This window comes from Vipera ursinii (assembly GCF_947247035.1).
Source record: "Vipera ursinii genome assembly, chromosome: 4".
Taxonomy (NCBI): Eukaryota; Metazoa; Chordata; class Lepidosauria; order Squamata; family Viperidae; genus Vipera; species Vipera ursinii.
The window spans coordinates 55872905-55897333 of NC_139514.1; the positions used below are offsets into that span (position 1 = coordinate 55872905).

At 38.3% G+C, this 24429-nt stretch overlaps 1 protein-coding gene across 1 annotated transcript in view; it reads left to right on the top strand.

Annotated features, from left to right (window-relative positions):
* PDE9A (phosphodiesterase 9A) overlaps positions 1-24429 on the top strand; it is a gene marked incomplete at its 5' end in the record, with an annotated part of 73928 nt that overhangs the window by 32607 nt on the left and 16892 nt on the right. The window contains 7 exons of the mRNA XM_083361599.1: positions 1442-1496; positions 3920-3990; positions 9101-9185; positions 14313-14394; positions 15459-15533; positions 18648-18734; positions 22270-22374. Coding sequence (XP_083217725.1) covers positions 1442-1496; positions 3920-3990; positions 9101-9185; positions 14313-14394; positions 15459-15533; positions 18648-18734; positions 22270-22374 — 560 coding nt within the window. The remainder of the gene's footprint in view (positions 1-1441; positions 1497-3919; positions 3991-9100; positions 9186-14312; positions 14395-15458; positions 15534-18647; positions 18735-22269; positions 22375-24429) is intronic.

The window sequence follows — 24429 nt, forward strand, 5'->3', positions numbered from 1 at the left end:
TGGCTTCAGCAGTTTCTGTTAAGTTTCCCAGATCATCCGGCTAGCCACTTCTGGAGACAGTTGATTAACACCTTTGGTCTGTGAGAAAATGCACAAAATATTCTGAAACATCACTTCCACATGCAACAGTTAAATAAAGATCAATTTGTATTATTGCAGGGGTTCAGAAATAACCTGAACTTTTGTACAGTATATTGGAAATCTAGTATACTGCTTTTCTCCACTTTAGAAATAAACCTGGATTTCCAGTACTGTAGTCCTGGCTAATGCTGGGTAGATATATAGGGCCAGATTGTCTTTTTGGCAGATTTCAATAGATTTATTTTGTTTTTTGTTTGTTTGTTTATTTAAAATATTTGTATAGCCACCCATCTTAAACACAACTCTGGGCCGTTCACAACAATAAAATTAAGTGTAAAATCATAAGTCATAAAACTATTTTTTTTTTAAAAAAAAGCAGCACTTCAATTGGTTTCCCGTAACCATCTCCAGATATCCTCATTCTATCTCAATATGTACAGTATACATCTTTTAAAGGTTTTATGTTTGTTAAAATGCTGCCTCAGACACTCTTAGCCATATAACCTTTTAAGATAATCACCCAAAAATAGCTGTATTGGACACTTTTAACACTACCAATTGACAAAATATGTGTCTTTAGATTTTTACAAAGGTAAAAACCAGCTGTGGGTTTAAAATGTTTTTTTTTACCCACCCTGCATTCAAGAAAATGATTTTAAAACCTCCTAGAAATAAATACCTTTTAGAAAAAAGGGGGTTAAAAGCAAGCCCTGGCCGCCTTTTAGGGCCTCCTTTTTCCCCTGCTTTTGAGGCGCTGATTTTTAAAACTCCACAAAAATTAAAAGCATCATTAGGCTAGAATGATTAGAAATAAAAAGCATATTATTATTATTATTATTATTATTATTATTATTATTATTATTATTATTATTATTATTATTATTATTATTATTATTTCACAGCTCCCAAAAGTAGGACTTGTTTCCCAAAAACACAGGACTTTGTTAATTATTAATTTTATTTAGCTTATTCTGTTTGTTTTGAATGTCCATAGAATTAGTCTAGGGTTAAGCTAATCATGTACCCAGAGGCTTGACTACCTTGACTTATTGATGGGAGTTAGGTTCAAGACACCTTATCTGAAAATAGGGTTGCTAGGGTTACTCTTGCTTATCCTGATGGGCTTAGGCCTACACGTCACTTCCGCTCGCCTTATCTGAAAATAGGGCGGTTACTTCCGCATAGGGCCATGATCTACTGATGTAATCAACACCACGTGTGTTTGTTTACTTTTATGACATCACTGATTAAAAATGCTGATTATTTTCATTAAAAAAGGTTACACTATAACTACTGCTATAACTGGTTTCTTTTTTCATGATATCAACTTTCTTATAATTTTGTATTTTATTTCTAATAGAGAAAGAACAATTGTTTCAGAATTTGCTGGAGCAGGTGGTTGAGCAACTTTCAAGGTAACCCTTTTTCTATACAATAATTTTAAAACTATGGAGCTTCCACAGAGGACTTGGAGGCGGGGCCGTTTTCAACATTGCAGAAACTTGCCTGTCCTCACTTGAACTTGGTGCTTCTCTAGTCAATTTCATAGGCAACCAAATCAGCAAACCTGATCTTCTAGTCAGCTTCTAAATTCCTGCACAGCTCTATTTTCTCTGCTTGTGTAAAGAGTGTCCCTGGATACTTGCCCCCTCTCAGTCACATTCCAACATCTAGTTTCAGGGAGCCCCCACTTAACTGTACAATTAGAGCAGGGCTTTTCAACCAGTGGTATGGGTACCACCTGTGGTACATTGGCACCTGGCAGGTGGTACGCGACCATCCTAGAAAACTGATAACGGGTGAGGGGAATGAGCTGAACCGGTGGCAGCACCGCACAAGCCTGAGCGAGAGATGGCTGGAGCTGCAGGGCTGTCAGGGCTCGGCGGAAGCGCCAGGATCAGCAGCAGGCTGCAGCTGGAGCTTGGTGCTGATCCTGGTGCTTCTGAGCCCAGAAGAAGCGCCGATCAGCTGGAATGTTGCAGCATCTCCAGGGTCTTGTGATTTACATTCAGATGCTTGGCAACTGATTCATTTTTGTGACAGTCACAGTGTCCCAGGGTCATGTGAAGTGACCAAAACCTGCTGCAGCCACCCAGCAGACAAGGGGAAGAAAAACCAAACACGCCCCCCCCCACCCCAACCCTGCTTCCAATCCTCAACAGAAATGCTCACAACAATGAAAACCTCGGACAGGAGGAAGAGCGCCACCGGGCGGGCAGGCAGGTGTCTTGCTCGGCTGTGGCTTGGGAGGCACTTTTTCAGTGCCATTGTAACTTCGAACAGTCACTAACTGAACTGTTGTAAGTCAAGGACTACCTGTACTTCATCACTTTTTTCCTTTTTTTTTTTTGGTCATCAAGTTTTTGTCAGCTTGCTAGGTGACTGGTGGTACTTGGGTGTTGCCATATCCTAAAAGTGGTACAGTGGGTGAAAAGGTTGAAAAGCCCTGAATTAGAGGCCCTACCCTACCATGGCTATACCTAGTGGGAAAATCCCTGGCCATTAGCTAGAACTTATGTGAGGCCATCGTCTTGGTTTTCAGTCATCTGCAAAATGGAGGTATTTGGGTAGCCACAAAACTTTCTCCTCAAACCAACAACTCAGTTTTTTTTGAACCGAACAACAAAAGCTAGTGTGCTGTAATGGTAAAGATGCAGAACTAGAAATGGGGAGGCCCAGATCCTCATCCATCTACAGCCCCATAGGTTTACTGGATGATACTGAGCAAGTTACCCTCAGCCTAACCAATCTCACAGGGTGGTTGTAGTAGGGAAAATAGAAGGACAGAGTATGATCTGTGCCACCTTGATCTTGTATATAACAAGTGGAATACAAATTAATATAGAAATGCCAGTAACATATATTGGAAACATGGAGGGGAGGGCTAGCAGAGTGGTATTTTAGCTTTCTAGGTGGGACAGAAGTGAGGGGAGTTTTCTTACTCTAGGAGCTACCATAACTTGGAAGAGAGGGCACTGACTGAATGGCAATTTTTTACATTGGTCTATTTGTTATTCGAAAGCTAGCAGGATTGAAAAGTACCATAAGATTTGTTTCAAAATGCTTTGGTGGTATAGGAATAGAAATGGTGCTGTGCTGAAGAGCGCTATTGTACATCCTTCCTTCTTTCCTTGCAGTTCTCAAACAGTCTAGTCTGGAGTGGGAAAATGGATGAGATTTATTCATTGAAGGCTACAAAATTATGCACCCATGATTGAAATGAAGCCACTTTAAATCCAGTGCTAAGAAAACATTCCCCTGTTGCAATGTATACACCTTCTTCATGTTGAAAAAGAAAAGAGAATTATCTTCGTTATACATGAAGTTTTAGAAAAAAATATATACATTTAACTTGAATCAATTTCATAAAATTAAAATGATCCCAAATCATGGCCAGTTTATTATATTTGAATAAACATGGATGTGCAGTTGCCGATTCTAGAAGTGTAAAACTGTATATCACTATAAGTTTATATTTACATGTAGCAAATAAAGCACTCCTGACATGTATACTGATTCCTCCATTTATTTCAGAGAAGAAGACATGTTTTACATGTCACTCATGAAGGAGCCTTATTTTATGAATTATGAATTAAATGGGGAACCTTTATGGACAGGAGGGGATCCGTAGGTTGAATGTAAGATCCTCAAATCAAAAGCTGATCTTTATTTAGCTGGGAAATAGATAGTAACTGGACACCTTTAGTTGTTTTATTTTTCAAGTATCTTTCAGTGCATTCAGATATTGACTTTCAGTATTTATTTTCCCATCAACAGATATTGTTTTTCATGCATATCTTCTTAATTAAGTTTGGGACTGTTGTTATTTCATCTCCAGGGTATTTAAAATTGATGAACTGAAAACTGAAGTATTTAATCAACTGGCAATGCTGGAGAAGAGGGTGGAATGTGAGTTCTTTTTTTTCTACTAGTAGAACAGAATAGAAATTTTATTGGTTTAATCATCTGACCATATTACAAATATAAAATGTATACCAGTAAATACAAAAAATAGTAAGACATATTCCTGATAAATTGTCAAACTATAGTTAACCCCAGTCAGATCTAAACAATCAAAATGGCCTTCGATGTAAAGACTGTGGCCTTATTAGTGATATGCAGGTTCATTCCCTGCAGAAAGTAACATAGTTACTCCTGGGTGCCCCAATATTTCTGTTGTTTTTAAATACTCTAAATAACCAGTCCTTTTTGCAGAATACAGTTTGCCATCAATGAGGATATGTGCAATGTCTTTAACTGCTGGTGCATCACAGTTACACACTCTTCCTCCAAATGGAGTTCCATAAAATCTTTCAGATCTTATCATGAAATCAGGTTGTTCAAAATGAGCTTTAGGAAAAAAAACTCTTTGATGTTGAGGCATATACAGTAAATTGTTAAATATTTTTCTAACTGGGAAGCTGATTTGGGTTGAGCCAACCATTTCAAGGAATGTGATGCAATATCATCTTGGGCAGCCACATCCATTGACAGTTTCTCTGAAATATTTCCTGGCCTTCAGATTTGATTGGACTGGGAATTGGATGGAGAATCGATATTGTGAGATGGCATTTGAAAACTGGGCAGCCCCAAGCACCAGGGCGCATATTATGCAGCTGTTCTTCAAAACCAAGTTTGAAGTTTTCTCTAACAAGCCGAAGCCTAGAATAAATTTGTATCTGTTTGAGATTTTAATCTTTTTGTGAACATACAGTACCTTGTGCCTTCTTTATGGCAGAGAATAGTATAGTCAGGGCTTTTTTTGTAAAAGAAAAAGGTGCCGGAACTCACACATGTCACACAACCTGCCTTGCCTACCCTACAAAGTTCCATCCAAAAAAGGTGCCGGAACTCCGTTCTGAGTGTTCTATGAGAAAAAAAGCCCTGAGTATAGTATTGGAGAAAGAGAAGGGGAAAAAGCAGCCTTTCAAGTCTAAAATTCTTCTTTCTCATCTTACGTCATTTGTACAGAAAGTTAGTATAAAATCTTTAATCCTGTGCAGTAAGTCTATATTCTCCTCAATAACCTGAGAAGACTGCTACAGTTCTAGATAGGATCCTTCAGTTGTGATTCTTTCTCTGAAAAGCAAAATGAAGGCCATGTTCAACGATGTTCTGAGTACTGTCTAAATTCAGTGACAGATTTGCTGAGAAGGAAGTCTGCAATTTTCTAAAGTTGTTAGAAAACCTTTATCTTGGATCCTAGAAGTGCAAAATTAGGAATATTTAAAATACAGTTCTTTGGGTAGGAGTTAGAAAGTATATTGTGGGAGATGACCAGGCTGAGCCCGAGGAAAGGGTCAAAGTTGTTATCAATCTGGAGTGCCTTTGTGCCCATAAGAGATCTAAGTCCCGCCCACTTTGAATTCCATTGACTCTTATCTCCACCAATTTGCTTTCACAATAGTTCAGATTCTTGTAGGCAGCTTTAGCATACAATAAACCTATATATTTATTTGAACCTATATATTTGTCCTGATTTCCTGCACTTGACATACATTTTTTAAAACTAAGAAAGAAGTGGTAAAACAAATTAAGACCCTTATGTAATCAACACTTTTTGACTGATTATGTGCCATCAAAAAAATCAGCTATTATAATACTTCAAAATGATAATTTTGAATACCATATTTTCCGGCGTATAAGACGACTGGGTGTATAAGATGACCCCCTACATTTCCTGTTAAATTATAGGGTTTGGGCTATACTTGCCGTATAAGACTACCCCTCTTCCAACGCACACCAAATAAAAATTAAAAAACATCAGATTTGATTTTAATATGATAATTTTAATTCAAATGCTTATGACATGCAGGTACTTAGTAGGAAAACTGTCACTTATAAACATAAGGCTGTTATCAAACATGTAAACATAAAACAGTGCAAGTGGATTAAACTTAATAATAATAATAATAATAATAATAATAATAATAAGAATAATAATAATAATAAGAATAATAATAATAATAATAATAATAAGAATAATAATAATAATAATAATAATAATAATAATAATAATAATAATAATAATAATAAGAAGAAGAAGAAGAAGAAGAAGAAGAAGAAGAAGAAGAAGAAGAAGAAGAAGAAGAAGAAGAAGAAGAAGAAGTTGTTGGAAGGGACATTAGAGGTCATCTAGTCCAACCCCCTGCTAAGGCAGGAAACCCTATACCATTTCAGACAAATGGCTGTCTAGTCTCTTCTTAAAAACTTCCAGTTTTGGAGCATTCACCACTTCTGGAGGCAGGTTGTTCCACTGGTTAATTGTTCTAACTGTCAGGAAGTTTCTCCTTAGTTCTAGGTTGCTTCTCTCCTTGACTAGTTTCCATCCATTGCTTCTTGTCCTGCTTTCAGGTGCTTTGGAGAATAGCTTGGCTCCCTCTTCTTTGTGGCAGCCCCTGAGATATTGGATCACTGCTATCATGTCACCCCTCACCCTTCTCTTCGTTAAACTACACATACCCAATTCCAGCAACTGTTTCCTATTTTCCTAATTCACTTTTTCACTTTTCCTAATTCACTCTAAAGCTTTCCCTGCACAGAGCCTTAAGTAACACCAGCTGCCTGCAATTAGTGCAGGTTCGCATCCCACCAGGCTCAAGGTTGACTCAGCCTTCCATCCTTCCAAGGTAGGTAAAATGAGGACTCAGATTGTTGGGAGCAATAAGCTGACTTTGTAATAATGCTGCTTGTGGGGGGGGGGTGAAAGCTCTAATAAGCAGCCATATACATAGAATGAAGGCTATTGCTAAGCACATTGATTTGTGCTTTAAATTGTAAGCCGCCCTGAGTCTTCGGAGAAGGGCGGGATATAAATGGAATTTTAAAAAAAAGACCAAATGGGAGATCTGCTCCAGGTTTTCCAGCCAGCCCGCCCAGTTCCTGAGTCAAATGTGTCCTTAGAGCTAAGCAGCTGCTTTGGCTGCGGCATTCCCCACCTGCCTTTCAAGTTGGGATAGACTACAGCTGCTCTTCAACTTTAGAAGGAAAGACGCCCAGACCCCAGCCTGTAAAAAATCACAGACTGCAGCTTCTTCTCCAATTGGTCCCGCTTTCCCTGCACAGACTAAATGGAAGATCCGCTCCAGGTTTTCCAGCCAGCCCTGTCCCTAAAGTTTCAGCACCCGGCGTATAAGACGACCCCTGACTTTTGAGAAGATTTTCATGGGTTAAAAAGTCGTCTTATACGCCGAAAACTACGGTAATGGATTTTTTTATAATTTTCACAATCTACATGTAATAAAGGTTTGTGTCTGCAAATTACTGCCTTGTAAAAATAAAACTATCAGGATTCGGTGAAAAACAAGGTTCTGATGGGAGAATTTTTCCTTTAATGACTCAAATTCATATGCAAATAGTATGACAGAAAAACAGAATATGAAATGAAATTCAAGAATGAATGAATGAATATTTCATTAAAATTATTATTGGAACAGGCAAATATAGAATGAGCCCAAAGGACTGAAACTTTCTGTCTTAAATATCTTCAGTGATTTCAATTAACTGTTTTTCTTTATGAGTTTTCAGTATGTTTTTGCACAAATGAAATTTGGAGCCACTGATATTTCCATATAGTGAACCTGAAACACAAATGTTTCAGTTCAAATTACTGCTGGTGAGTTTTAATTCAATGTATGCTCACATCCTGTTTATCCCCAAGTGAAAATCTGAAGTGTCTAGTTTATATATCTCCCTGAGACACATGAGTGGCCATTGATAAGTGAGATGAGGCTATGCCTCTCTGTAGAGCAGACATGTCAAACACAAGGCCCGGGGGCCAGATCCGACCCACGAAGTGGTTCATGTGGCCCACGAAGCCATCCTGGAAACAGTGAGGGAATGGCCCCCACTGCCTTGGTCCTGGCCCAGAGACCCTCCTTCTACCAGAGACCCTCAGATCTGTCCCACTCCTGCCCAGGCCCCCATAGGCACCCTTGATGCAAATGATGTAGAGCTGGCCATGCCCACCCAGTAGGCCACGCCCACCCTGGCCATGCCCACCTGGCCCCTTGAGGGCAACCGCAATGCTGATGCGGCCCTCAGTGAAATTGAGTTTGACACCCCTGCTGTAGAGACTGAAGTATCTGAAAACTACTAAAAATAAAGATTATTCCACTTGCTTGCAGAGGTTTGTTGCCAGCGCTGCCCAGCAGGAAACATGCAATGCTGGTGTGATGAATGTCCCAGTCAGGCTGACAATTTATTGCGGAGCAGTTCATAAACATTAAAATGCCAGAGCAAAGGTAGTTCCAGCAAGCTTGTATAGGAGGATCATTACAGGAAAAGTGCCTCATAAAGTGATTCTGTACTAAGAATGTACCAAGAATATTCTTTCTTACTCTTAAGTGGTGTTATGAGCAGCACATGCTATTTACTACTACAGCTTTTTGGCTAAAAGTTTTCCATGCAATCATTTCATGTCTGTCATCACATGTTGAACAATATAATCCATTCCTCCTCCTCCTCCTCCTCCTCCTCCTCCTCCTCACTGAAGAACCAGTTGGAATTGCTTTCCGTCTATCTTCCTAATATGCTAGTTAGCGCACCAGGGTGAGAAAAAGTTGATCCAGGGCTTAGTGTCACAGCTGGTGCTTCTATACAAAGAGCTATCATGGAACCATTTTTTCATTTAACAGGATGCTAAATGGAAGCCCAACAAAGTATTGTCACTATATAGTGGTTTGTATTAATATAGTAGGGCCACAGCTTGCTGCTTTCATTTATTCCTATTCTAAGAAATGGTACAAGGAAGCTGAAGAATGGCTGGATGTTGCTGCTGTGGCTTACAATACTAATATAGCTGCTTTTCTGCTACTTCTAATGTTATTCTTAGTGTTGTATTATTTGAATGATTGATTCTATTAACAGTACCTGCCTGTAGAGGAGCAGGTTTCAGATTGAGGGGCTGCTGAATCACCAGCATGCTGTTTGGTGGCTTTTGAAATTCTATTCAATTACTGCAATGAGATCCTTCGGCCTTCTCCATGGTAACCTTCCTGTTGTTTTACTCTGTTGACAGTGGAAGGACTGAAAATAGTGGAAATTGAAAAGTGTAAGAGTGACATTAAAAAGATGAAGGATGAAATGGCTGCAAGGAATACCAGGTAAGTTTTGTGTTTTGCTGCTTGTGAAGAAAGGCACTTCTGAATGGCCATGCAAAGTCGCGTGGTCGCACAGAGAGACGGACACTTGAGCTGGGTAGTATTTCTTTATTTGGATCCGGAATGAAGCTGGGCAAAAAGGGTTTACCTGGCGTTTCTTATACCTGCCCAGGTGAATAGTGACCAATGGATTTGAACCTGGGCTTCCCGCCAGTGCAGGTGGCCAATAGGTTTAAACCCTGGCTTCCCGCCAGAGCTGACCATGCCTGGGCTGTCAATGACTCACTCCGTTCAGGCTTTCCCGCCTAAGCAGTTATAGCCTAGAGCTGTCCAGCCCCCTGCTGTGCTGGTATTTCCTGTGTATGCTTAGCAGCATACACTACAGGCCACTTCTGCTTTGGGAAAATTCCGAAGATTTATTTAGAAGCCAATCAAGAGATACCCAGGATAGAGTGTGATGGTCAGTTTAGTCTTGGACATGGAGAGCCAGGGTTAAGTCTCCATTCAGCTATGGAAATCCCAAGGTGGCTTGGCCATTCACTGCCCAATCCACCTCACAAGGTTATTGTTGGACCAAAATTAGGGAAGAAGGCTAACTTATGCTCTTGGAGAAAAGGTGAGAATATAAATACAGTCGATAAATCAGTATTAAATTAATGTTGCCTAGAGCTCTGGAGGAATGGTGCGATATAAATCTAAGGAATCAGAAAATGGGTAAAATCCAACATGTTTTTTAAATTTATTTGAGTAAATTATATGGCTACTCATCATTCAGTAGTGACTCTGGGCAGTGTGTAAGTTTAAAATCAAGAGTGGGGCTTACTTCCAGGTCAATGTGCATAGGACTGCCATCTAATAAACCAAATAATGTCTCATTTTCAATGGTCATTATTCACAAATTACGAAGCTTCTTGGTGTTTTTTAAATTAGCATGGATAAAAAGTCAAGATTCATTAGTTTTTTTAAGAACATATGGCCACTTAATAGTTAAAGAGTAACTGGAAAAATAACTCTTGGAAAGATTAACATCTTGGTTTCCCTCCATTAAGCCATCCGGTAATAAAGACTTCTGCCCTTGGTTTTATGCAGAGAACAAAAAATTCTTTTGCCAAGAAAAACATCAGTTTGGTAACAGACTCGCTTACAAGAAGTAGACCTGCTCCAATACAAAATGTAATCTGAGAGAACATCACAATATATGCACAGCAACTCCTCTTGCACTGTGACAGAATGTGCATGTTATATTTTAACTCCCCAAATGAGTTATTTCCTTTTTACGGAAGAAGCCAGTCAACTAATCTGATGTATTAGGAGGTTTGGAATTGTAATTAAAAGAACAGCAGAAGCAACCATTGCTTGGGATGGGAGACTTGATGAATTTAAAAACATCAGGCTGTTCTGTAGCCATCATTCCTCATAAACAAGTACATGAGCAGCTAAACAGACATTTAAAACTGTTATGGAAGGAGATGAATAGGGAATTATTCTGAATCTTAGTCAAGAAATTGTTCTGTACCTGCATCTCAAATGCAGACTGATTTATCTATCATGACCTGGGGCATGTGGGGGGAATATTAAATTACACTATTGTCAATTGTGGAAAATTATGTCAAGATGTGAGGCTGTTTGTACTACATTTAACTGTTCTTCAGTTAATATTTGTGCTTCTTTGCACAGAAATTTACAATTCACTAAAGACAAAACATTTTAAACCTTTTTAACCCCCCCCCCAAACCTTTTCTTTCTACTTGCATCACTTCACTGGCATTTGTCTTACTGGAAAATGTATGTACTCTAAGAGTGCAGTTAAACCTTAATATCTTTAATGAAAATTAAACTTAAACCACTCAGCTAGGACACAATTCTAAAATATTAAAAGCATGAAAACTAATATTAACAACAACTAAACAAATCAAAGATTAAAACCAAGAGCGCAGATGGTTACACGGGTTGACATTTGATTCTCACTCAACCTCCTCCAATGCTTATCCAAAACATTCTATAATGTAGGCCTGCTCACTATCATATGGCCTGATGGGATGGGGTGGGTTTGTTATTATGACTTTAATTTTAAATTTGTACTATTTGTACTATGGGCATTGTTTAATCATGTTTTAATAATTTTAACTTTTGTATTTGTCTTTTACGTATTGCCCTGTTAACCGCCCTGAGTCTCTTGAGAGAAGGGCGGTATATAAATTAAATAAATAAATAAATAAATAAATAAATAAATAAATATAATTATTCAGAATCAATAAATATACAATAAACTTCCTTTCCCATATTTATACATTTCCCAGTGATCTGATGAAGAACAAAATAATCAGTAAGTGTACAACAGACCTTCAGGTCTTCCAACTGTAGGAAATATGCTACTTCTACGGCTGGAGACGTCCAGTCCCACTTCATGAGTTGCATTCCATAGGTGATTCACTTGAAAGTCCCCCAAACCCACCTCCCCCTGCTTTGTCAGTCATTTTGAATGAAGTTCCCCATCCCACACCCCCAACCCAGGGAGATTTCACTTCCAGTGTGCTTCCTTCTTGGGTTTAATTAAACAAACTACTTGCCATGCCCTTGTCTCCCAATTCCCTTTCACCCAGAAAAGCCGACTAAAACCATTAGAATTTACTGAGATAATACACTGCGGAAATCAATCAGGATTGTGCCATACTGTACAAAAATAGGGAATAAATGGGCTCCCCTTCTTTCTTTCTTTTTCTCTTTTGATGAAAGAGAAGGAGATGTTTGTTACTTCACAGGAAACTCCATGGCAAATGGGAAGCCAGTGGGAAGTAGATAAGAGCAGGCACTTATTGGCGGTATTCTCAACATTTAGCTATGGAAAGGCAAAAGCAAGGACAGAATTAGTCCTTTCAACAGTGCCTCACTGCCATAACCACTCATACAGTGTCTCTCTCTCTCTCTCTCTCGCTCTCTCTCTCTCTCTCTCTCTCTCTCTCTCTCTCTCTCTCTCTCTCTCTCCCTCCCTCCCTCCCTCTCTCTCTCTCTCTCTCTCTCTCTCTCTCTCTCTCTCTTTCTCTCTCTCTTTCTCTGGAATCCCAGTGAGTCAGAATGCAAACTCCACTGCAGTTTGGGACATGATTGAGATGCAAATGGCTGTGTGATCAGCTACCAAGGAATGCAAATTGACCTGAGGATTAAAGGAGGTTAGTTTACAAATGAAATAGATTGTCCTGTGGTAGAGTCCTCCATATCAACTACTGCACATTTAAACAGAGAGATAAAAGAAGTTCCTATTTATCAAGCAAATTTAACAACCATCCAAAGACGTGCAGAGCATTACTTAATTTCTGTTGCTGTTTGTGGTGTACTTTTTTCCCCATAGCAATATGAGAGGCAGAGTACAAGGTAGCAATTGAATATGCCCTTTTCTTATTAGATTTTCCAAGTGTTTTTATTGTATCATTTACCATTCTTTATATTTAGACTTATTTAGATATTGAGTTTATTCACCTTTTGAATAAAATCAGGATTTCTATCTGTCTGTCTCTCTTTCATCTGATTTCTATCTGGCCTTTCATTCTGGAGCTCAATGCAGTATAAACAATATTCCCTCATAGAGGTTCTTTCCACAATAATCCTGTGAGAGATATTGGCAGCTGAGATTGGCCCAAGGTCACCTAATGAGTCTCTGTAGCTAAGGGTGGATTGAATTCAGGTATCTTAATCCTAGTTTAACAACTCAGTCACTGTACTGTAATAAGAAGTAGAAAAATGGAACTAGGTTTTATTTTACACCATGGCTGAATGTGATTCATGGCATATATGTTACATAAAACTGAGGTATTTTGCCACTGGGGAAAAAATTCAAGATGGCACCCAAATAAACCAATTTAAATCTTCCTTCTGTTTTACAACGGGACAATGTTCTCATCCATCTTTGACAAGGAGAGCTTAATAATAATAATAATAATAATAATAATAATAATAATAATAATAATAATTTAATTTAATTTCTATACCGCCCTTCTCCCGGAGGACTCAGGGCGGTGTACAGGGCAATAAATACAATAGAAATACAATGTACAAAAGTTAAAAAAGAATTAAACATTGTAGCCCAATTACAGTAAAAATAATAAAATTAATATTAAAACACCCCAAACCCATCAGACCAGGCCGGCTTGTTCAAATAAGTAAGTTTTTAGGTCACGGCGGAAGGAGCGAAGGTCAGGAGCCATCTGGAGCTCAACCGGTAAACGGTTCCACAGAGAATGCCCTCCCCCTGGGGGCCGCCAGTCGACACTCTCTGACCGACGGCACCCTGAGGAGGCCCTCTCTGTGGGAGCACACTGGACGAAGGGAAGTTGATTCCGACAGCAGGTGCTCACGTAAGTAATCCGGACCCATGCCATTTAGGGCTTTATAGGCCATCACCAGCACCTTCAATCTCTTAAGAAAAATTGGGAAGGGCATAACACGGAATTTTATCTTCAAGGAGCTTATTCCTACTTTTTGTTTCTATTTTGGTAAATTAAGTCTTGTGTGAATAGTTTACCTATTTAGCAAGAAAGGTTCTGTAAGATTGCAGTTGTTCGTTTTTCATGAATTAAAAAACTGGTACACAGATCTACTCAAGAGCCATCACTTTGTATACATCCTTCAGTATTAAATTGCTGATACTGACATTGTGTGAGAAAAAGATTTCCACATCTTGAGAAGTATGAATTGGATTTCCACTCAACACAGTTAATGTTTACAGGTGTTGGATAGTATAAAAAGGGCCCCACATAAGGAAATAAATGTTTTAGCATAATAATCCTAAGTATTTCTAAGTAGGGAATAAGGATTGTTGAATGTAACCTGCATGTTTAGAAGTTTGCTTCAATGAATAAAGGCTCTTTTGGGGTGGGGGTGGGGGACTTCTACAGATTTAAAATGCACTTTCGTGTTTGGCAAACATTCAAATGCTACATTTCTTTACAAATCTCTTAGGATATTATGTTATTCAGAGGAAAGCAGTTTGGTTTGTCTGGTGTGAAAAGGGGGAAATCAATTTTGCAGGAGTTAACCTTTAGAGTCAACATTTTGATTGTGTCCTATGAGTTTAAATGAAAATTTTAAAAGTTTTCTTTAGATACTGAGTGTTGGATTTTGTTTTCTACACAGGACCAACTGCCCTTGTAAATACAGTTTCCTGGATGAAAACAAAAAGCTGATACCCCGAAGGGATCTCCCCACCTATCCCAAGGTATAAAGTCATGTAGATACATTCAGAGTATCTTTAGACAGAGCTGAGCATCACAATAGCTAAAATTATTCTTGGCATCTTTTGCTTTCTGTCAAATAATTCCCAGGAGGATATTATATGCGGGAAGGAAGATTCAAGATCATTATGTTTAAAATCTCTCCCCCAAACCAGTCTTCTTACAAGTCACTACAGTAAACATCATCTTGAAAAGAGTTGACAGATGTGAATTCAGATGTAATAGCTCATAGTATTCTTTGCCTTAAGATTTCTTTAAAAACAGTAAATGGGGGGGTGAATCAGTGAATGTAGGGCTCCTGAACCCCGTGTTTTTTGCCCCATTGGTCATCATGCTGCTAAAATTTGGTGTTAAACTGTTCATATTCCTATTTCATGTTTCAGATACAAAATACATACCAATTGTAGACCCAAAAGTAGTTCAAACTGAAAAAAGGGGGAAGGAAGGCAAACCTTTTCCACAATACAGCCTCACATTATTGTCCATGGCCCTTGTGGCCCTCAACTATGTTTTTTTAATAGTTGAAAATATGGTCCTAAAGATTGCACATCCCAAAAAGATTTATGAATTTGCTATCATCAACATACTTCTGGAATATCAAATGTATAATCAATATTGATTCATTTTCCTTGAAAATCTTACTTGTTATAATCTCTTTAGAGGGTCCCAGGATGCGATTTATGAATTATTTCAAGATTCCTTTAAATATTTCCATTAATTGTTAGTTTTAGGAACTGGATGCTCTGATAAGTGCTGGATCAGATAAAGATAATATCTCAACACAGCAGGAAAAAAAAGGCTGCTGGGACATGTTTCTGCTATAGATGGTTGCAAATGGGAAAAGACCTATACTCTTTATGTTTGGATGGATGGATGGATGGATGGATGGATGGATGGATGGATGGACGGATGGGTGGGTGATATTTTGTGAAGATACCTGATGTTTGAGAACAAGCATTTAGCTTAAAGAAAAACTGAAGCTGACTCATTCGATTTACTGATTTAAAGATAACATATATTCATCATAAAGGCTTGTTTTTCTCTACAGTATATGCTTTCTCAGGAGACAATAGGAGCTCTTAGGAAACCAACGTTTGATGTCTGGCTGTGGGAACCCAATGAGGTAATGCAGCACTTTGGAAACAAATCCCTGACCTGTCATCTTGTAAGGTTATTTTGTGGCTTTATTCCTGATTGCTTGAGAACTGGGACCTTTATCTTAGTGTCATCCAGGAACTGCTCTGAAAATATACAAACACGAGTTCAGTGTCTGAAAAGATGGATTCTATTTATAGAGGCAGAGTGGGTAAACAATAGAAATTTCAGCAAAGCAGTTATAATTACAGGATTTCACAAGAGTAGAAGAGAGCAGTAGATCATTTAGTTTAGCTCTGTCCTTGCTACAGGAAATGTAGAACTAGATCATTCCCACAGATGGCTGTTGATCTTCTCTTCAAGATCTTCACTGAGGGACAACTTGCCATCCTCTGAGTAACAGCTGCATTTGCAAGCTACTCTTACTATTAAGAAACCTCTCATCACATTCAGGTGCAATTTGTCTTCCTATATCACACCCATTCAGTCTAGGCCACAGATGTCAAACTCGATCGCATTACATGATGGATCGTGATGCATCGTGACTTTTTTCCCTTTGCAGAGCTGGGGTGGGCATGGCCTGCATGTGACACATCCGGCCTGTGGGCCGCCAGTTTGACACTTCTGGTCTAGGCCTTCCCTTGAGGACAGCAGAGAACAAGACTTTGTCCCCTTCGGAGAGACAATTCTTCAGATTCTTAAAGAAGGCACTGCTTTCTCATTCAATCTTACTACCATTTAGGCATGTGCTTTTTCCTTTAACATCTTCTCACAGTATCATTTTAAAACAATTCTAAAATATGTAGACCACCTTTACCCATCTTTTATATTAAAAAGCTCCTTAAAGTGTTTTATAATTAATAAATCACTGCATTAGAAATTGAAAAGCATTAAAGCAAAGCTTTTTAACCGGATTAAAATCTCAATATTCAAATAAACTAGAGATGTAGGGATCAGTTTAAATTTGATTTGCACCAGCCATTGGCATATCACTTGTTTGATTAAATTTTCTGTTTAATTGTTGGAGGTTGTGTTTTATTTAAGCAATTTCCTCCAATATATACATTTATGCAAAAATTATTTTGTACCAAAAGTTTAAAAAAAAATCATGCTGAAGGACAGTATCATTCCAAAATGTGAAGTGTTCTGTTTTGAATTTTCGATAGAGGATGAGGGATGTTAGTGGAAAAATGCATTGTGTTCATATCTCTGCTGTAATTGCTACTGACTTGTGTAATATATAATATATAATTTTAATTTTAAAGAAATATGTAGCAGATTTCTATTTCATTCTTTGATTTAGCTAAAGTTAAATTTAAAATGCACCCTCAAAAGGAATACTGTATGCTAATTTGGCTTTTTAAAAAAACACCTATTGAAGTTCCCTAGAAAGAGCATTTCAAAATTAGGGTTTGCATGTCATGGTAAAGCATAAGGTTTATTTTTAGTTTAATCCAAATGTTATTAGGGTCAGTGAAAACATCATGATTTATTTTAGAGCAGGAAAGCTTATATTGAAACCACATTTTTGTTGGGTTAATTGTTTACCTTTCAGGGTTAAACAGTGATATGACAATATGGATAGGTAAAGGTAAAGGTTCCCCCGCACATGCGTGCTAGTCGTTTCCAACTCTAGGGGCCAGTGCTCATCTCCGTTTCAAAGCCGAAGAGCCAGCGTTTGTCCGAGGACGTCTCCGTGGTCATGTGGCTGGCATGACTAGACGCCAAAGGTGCACGGAACGCTGTTACCTTCCCACTGTAGTGGTCCCTATTTTTCTACTTGCATTTTTACGTGCTTTCAAATTGCTAGGTTGGCAGAAGCTGGGATGAGTAACAGGCACTCACTCTGCTACGCGGCACTCGGGATTCGACCCGCCAAACTGCCGACCTTCTGATCAACAAGCTCAGTGTCCTAACCCACTGAGCCACTGCGTCCCTTGACAGTATGGATAGATAATGTATTTATGGCTTCTTAGTTTATGTCTGGTTTATACTCCAACCTACCCTTTAATCAATTTATTGAGAAGCAAAGCAAGTCAACAGAAAATTGAAGGAAACAAATCAAGGACTGGCTGTTTCTGGCTTCTTTACTAAACTATGGTTAAAGCATAACCTAGTGTATAAACACATATGAAGCCAAGGGATCACCACAAAGTATCCTTCATGCCTTTATCTTGCACCTCTCTTCCAAAAGCTGCCCAAAGAAACGCTCCTTATCTATGATCTCAATGCACAGCCAAGTTGACATGGGAGGAGATATTCTGAAATAATTTGAATCCCAGCTCACATAGTGGAATATTGTAAATGCTAAAGTAATAGTGTTACCAATATTTAGAGGAAAGAAATGTTCAAGTTTCAAATGCTGAATGTTCAGCACTCATAGCTGAAAAATAGAAATTTATATCCTATGACTGTCATCTAAAATAACTGTTTCCTTGAGCGTGCTGTTAAACAGATGGTTCAGTTTCCTGTTCTAAAACTGAAAATGAAGTGTTATTTTCTTACAGATGTTGTTTTCTTCTGGGATTGTTCTCTAAACAAACTGTAAAGCAGGAGTGTCTAACCTTGGCAACTTGGAGGCCTGTGGACTTCAACCCCCAGAATTCCTCAGCCAGCTATGTTGGCTGGGGGATTTCAGGAGTTGAAGTCCACAAAGTTGCCAATATTGGACTCTCCTACTCTAAAGCTTGATTTGAAGGGTTTGCAAAAATGGGATCGATTCATTGCTGAAGAAAAGGGCTTTTGTTGTTGTTAAAAATATTAGATTGTTTTATTTAGTATGGGCAGAGAATGAATTAGAAATTTAGAGTCCTGAGAATTGGCCCTCTGCCATAGAAAAGGGATACTGAATCATGTTGCTCAATTGAACAGAAGTAAACATCCTCTGTAATTCTGGGGATTTCTTCCTTATTTGTTAAAAATAAAAAAAAGCATTATGTAAAATTTAGAACAATGTATTACACGGTATCAATATATCATTCAGTTATCAACCAGGCTGCCATGATTTGTAAGTTCAATAAATTTTGGGAATTAAAAAAAATAAATTTGTTATTTCCTAGCTGCATTTAGTAGACTATATGCAACTTATTTTTAATACACAAAGAAAAATTAAAAATATATGCTTTTAAAAATTTTCCTCCAGATGCTGAGTTGTTTAGAACATATGTATCTTGATTTAGAATTGGTGAAAGACTTTAACATCAACCCTATCACATTGAAACGGTGGCTGGTAAGTTGCCAATGGATTTTAAACAATTTAAAATATTTATAACTTTACAGATTTGTAAGTCTGCAAATATATGTTCTCAATGTAGACTCTAGTACTTGAAATTAAGACAAAAGTTAGCTGAATGCAAAATAACCATTGAAGAATTAAATGCCCAAAGTGCATACTTCATTCTTTTTTAAAATTATATATAATTTTTATTTTATCGATGATTAAAATACAAACAAAAATAAAGGTAGGAAATTAAGGGAAGAAAAAAGAAAGGGGAAATAAAATATGAGGTACAAGAGAGCAAAGAAAAAGGCGTTGATTTCCTACTCTTTTTAGCACAGTACAAGATAACAACATTACAACCTCCGCTTTTTACTTTTACACATTAGTATATAACTAGCTATTTCTATAACAACAAATCTATCTAACTGGCAAAACCAAAGTCAAAGTTTCATTTTTTTTTCTTCACAAGCACAAAATCCAGAAGTGATATCCAAATAAAAAAACATAAATATATTCTCCTCTTTGAATGGAACAATCATCTTAACCATTACTGCTTACTGTTGAAATATGTATTTCAATTTGTAATTAATAATCTTTATAAATTATCACTATTTATATGAACAAAATTCACTCTATTCTTTCAGATTGTTTAAGGGGAAAATGTTTTTTTCATCCATTTTAAAACACTAAAGATTTTCTTTAAAAATTTTCTAAAACTACATTCTAATACATCTTTTTTTAAAGTTACTCTTAGCATGCGTACTTTGAAGTTCACTTTCAGACCGATAAAATTCCAACATTGCCAGGTTGTCCATTACATGTACATGCCAGAAGCTATTTTTAGAGAAAGGGAACAAAAAACTTCACTGTCTATTTGCCCCCAGTCCACCACATGACTTCTGTCTGTATTGTTCTACTCCATGTTAAGACTGATGTTTTCTACCTATTGCTGGCTTGAGTGTTGATGTCTGGTTAGCTTTACTTTCTTCTAAGTAGCTTCCTGCGCTATGTGCAGAGGTAGGAACACTCCCTCACCTAGGTCAATGATCACTGCCCTGAAATTCTCAGACTCTGTTGCAGTATTATTAGCAATGATGTTCAAAGAGCAGAATGGATATCACATTTGCTTGATATGCATAAGGTCACTGGTTAAAACTCGAGTGAGACATTGTTAGATTATTATTTTCCTTTCCTTAAGCCAGCTTAGAGGTTAGTGGGTATCAGCACAAGATAACAACAGCTTAAGGGTGCAGTGCTAAAATGCCTTTAGAATGTAAGAACTGCTGTGGTTCAGCCAATACTGAACTCAAGAGTATTTTGGGGACCCTTTTTTAAAATGAAAAAACTTAAATTTTGTATCCAATAGTTTGTTGGGTGAGAGTTTACTTCCTGCCCTTCAACTGTTTTGAACTTCAGCCATTATCAACCTTAGCTATTGTTATGTACTGAGCTTGTGGTACCACACCACGTGAGCCAACGGCTCCTTTGAAACCTAGACAGACTGTCTCCAGCCTTGCAATTGGTCTACCTTGGCGGGAAGCATGGGTTCCATTCTATTGGCTGCTGCTAGAGGGTTGGACTGTATATATATATAGTGGCTGGGCACGGCCCGGGTTAAGCTCTGTCATAATTAATAAAGGATGTGTTACTCTCTGAACAACTGTGTGTCTTCATTCCGGCTCACCAGAGCCCACGACATAACAGCTAAGATGGCTAATGGCAAGGGATTTTGAAAACATAATCCATAATATCTGGAGGGCACCAGCTTCTCTACCTCTCATTATAATATGCAGCAGCCCATTAGTTCTTTTATTTGAGTTGTCTTGCCTGTTCCATGTCCTGAATCAATTTTGTATCAAATTTATTTTTAGATACTTCCATTATTTAATCATGGCATACACTCACAATACCATTTAAATGAGCTGAACCATTGCAATTATATATTATATTATATTATATTACTAATTATACACATTTTCTACACATGTTTTGAAATAAGAACTATATTTTAAAACTCCCTAAATAAATCCCTAAGGTTAGGTCTGTTCCAATCTGCATAATACAGCAGTTTCGAAAGTGCAGAATAGGCCATACTGCTTAAAACTAAAATTCTTCAGCATTTTTCTTTCCAGCATTTGTACATTTTAGGATGTCGTTATCTGTTCCCCAATTTTTGGTAAGCATTCAGCCAAGGTACTAATTCAACTACTTCAGGTAGAAAGATAATAGGTATACGTGGATAGTTTATGGTGGTACTGTGCAGAGTGAATGTTTGATTGAAAAAACAAAAATTGTTTTCTATAAGAGTGTACTTGTTTGCCTTTCTTTTATGATAGAGTTAGATATATCAGGAAAAACATAGAAGTTAACCTACAGGTGGCATGAGTTATTTAAGAAGTATTTAAGAAGAGATGGGAGTAAAATGGATGAATGTGGATTAATACAAAATTAAAATACAACTTAATACAACAATACAATACCAGACTGAAAAAATTACAGGTCTGGTAGAAACTATTTGAAGATATAGGAAAGTATGGTGTAGTAAATGATACTGGTGTAAACTTTTGCCTTGTTTTATTTTCAGCCCTTAATGATATTCTGGTGTTCTATTTCTTATTCCTTTTCTATACTGTATAATGTTGCTTAACCCAAAATGGAGTAGTAGAATGGGATTATATATACACTGTATATCCAGGACAATTTGGTGACTCAAAATGTTTATTATAATCACATCATCTGTACTTGGTGATTGACCTTTCTCAGGATAACTCTGCATGTCAGCCCCTCCCTGAATCGGGAGGTTTATATTTTCTCCTTTGCACATCACTGCGTTTACTTTACAAAATATGGATACACATGCCAATATTTCCAGTGTTTTTATCTGGCCAATTCTGTGACCTTGTGAAGCAATTCTCTGACTTATACCAGAGATTAGCCGACTGTTATTCAGTAGAAATGGAATATGACCCAAAGAATGAGCGGAAACAAGCCTTGTTGTAGTAATAATGCAAACAAAATATATTTTATGTTTATCTTTTTTTTTTAAAATACAAAGATAGAATAGCAATAATATTGTAATATTCTAGAACAGGGGTGTCAAACTCAATTTCACTGAGGGCCGCATCAGCATTGCGGTTGCCCTCAGGGGGCTGGGGTGGGTGTGGCCTGGGTGGGTGTGGCCTACTGGGTGGGTGTGGCTAGAGTGCGTATAGCCTACTGGGTGGGTGTGGCCAGCTCTACATCATTGGCATCAAGGGTGCCTATGGGGGCCTGGGCAGGAGTGGGACAGATCTGAGGGTCTCTGGCAGAAGGAGGGTCTCTGAGCCAGGGCCAAGGCAGTGGGGGCCCATTCCCTCACTGTTTCCAGGATGGCTTCATGGGCCACATGAACCACTACGTGGGCCGGATCCGGCCCCGGGCCTTGTGTTTGACATGTCTGTTCTAGAATCTAAAAGGAGAAAATAATGGCACCAAAGGGTTGTTTATTGGGATTTATTGCCACATTCTTGCTTTCTTTATCAGTTTTTCCTCTTTATTTTTATAGCTATGTATTCATGACAATTACAGAAACAATCCATTCCATAATTTTCGACATTGCTTCTGTGTTACCCAGATGATGTACAGCATGATCTCACTCTGCAACCTCCAGGTGTGTCTTTCACTGGCCACTTTTATTCTCCCTTCAGTTCTATCAAAAGAAAACGGACTTCAGAAAACATCATTAAATCCATTGGCTTTTTTTAAATGCTTTTGCCCCTATAACAACAGTGTTTTGTTAACTTAATATTGAAAGACCTAATACATCTCTTTCCGTATCCCTGGGACTTTGTTCATCCCACGGTCACTTCAGTGTGTAATTTTTTATACATTTAAGTGAAGAATTGAAAGGTCCAGTGAAAAGAAGTTGGTTAATAATCCTGGCAGTTTCTTAATCTCCAAGAGACATAAAAAAACTACCTTACATCAGATCATTGGTCCATCCAATTCTAGCCCAAAATTGTTAACACTGGTTGGCAGCAGAAGTTCAAACAGGAGGCCTATCTGGAGACTGCAGGTGCCAGCAATTCATCTTCAGATCTCCGGCCTGCAAAGCATGTTCCTTACTTCTGAGCCACAGTAACTCTGATGGATAAATCAGTAATAGCTCAATATGCTGATGCCTCCTATGAAATATAAACTAATTAGGGGAAACCTTTGTCCAATTTTTTTAAATTTAAAAAAAACAAGCAAGAAATTCAAATTTAAGAGGAGTTAGGCCTCCTTATACAAGTTTCCTAATGACCTTCCCCTCCTTAAAAAATGAAAATGCTATACATTTAATGTTTCTTTGACTTACAGAAGAGAAAATCAAACCATCTTGGCTTCCTCTTTCATCCAAATTCAGGGTGGCCCAAACTGTTTGAACTACTTCTTGCGCCATTGTCTTGCACCATTTCCAACACAGGGCCTTCCAGGTGTGTTAGGCTACAACACCCAGAATTCCTAATTTACTAACACCACATTATTCAATGTACTCTGATTGTGTCTCAAAACTGTCAGGCCAAAAGGGAATTTTGCCTTACAAAGCAGGTGGCAAGAGAGAGGTGTTGCCTTATACAGCCTGATTCAGTCCTGGCCATTGTAGCTAGGGGTAGATTTTCTAAATTATCTCCATTGCACACTGTCTTAAGGATTTGCCCCTTGGAGTCCAACATTTCTGTTGCTAAAATGAAACATTTGTTAAGTGAATTTTGTCCCATTTTACGACCTTTCTTGCCGCATTTAAGTCAATGACTGCAGCTGTTAAGCCAGTAACACAATTGTTAAGCGAATCTGGCTTCCTCATTGACTTTGCTTGTCAGAAGGTTGCAAAAGGTGATCACATGATCCAGGACACTGCAACTTTCATAAATATGAGTCACTTGCCAAGCATCTAAATTTTGTTCACATGACCATGGGGATGCCGCAATGGTCATAAGTCACTTTTTTCAGTGCTGTTATAACTTTGAATGGTAACTAAATGAGCTGTTTTAAATTGAGGACCACCTGTATTAAGAAAGTTACCCCATGGGGCTACCCTTGAGGACCACTCGGAGGCTTCAACTGGTGCAGAATGCGGCCGCGCGAGTTGTGATGGGGGTTTCCCGATACTCCCATGTAACACCTCTACTCCGCGAGCTCCATTGGCTTCCAGTTGCCCTCCGGGTGAGATTCAAGGTGCTGGTGATGACCTATAAAGCCCTAAATGGCTTGGGTCTGGGATATTTGAGGGAACACCTGCTGCCCTTCGTCCTGTGCGCTCCCACAGGGAGGGCCTTCTCAGGGTGCCGCCGGTAAAAGACTGCCAGCGGATAATACCCAGGGGGAGGGCCTTCTCAGTGGTTGCGCCTGCCCTTTGGAACCAGCTGCCCGTGGAGCTTAGGGCTGCCCCCGACCTTTGTTCATTCCGCCAGGACCTGAAGACCTGGCTCTTTGAGCTCTCCGGCCCAGGCTGAGAGTTTTTTTAATTGGGGTTTTATATTTTTCAGGGATAAAATTTATTTTTAATTGTTTTTAACTTTTGTATTGTATTGATGTTTTTAAATACCTTGTAAACCGCCCTGAGTCCTACGGGAAAAGGGCGGTATATAAATTCAATAAACTTAAACTTAAATATGTAGAACTCAAATTTTCATACAGAAGCTAATCATGCCCATTATCTTTGTGGGCATAAATTTGCAGGTTG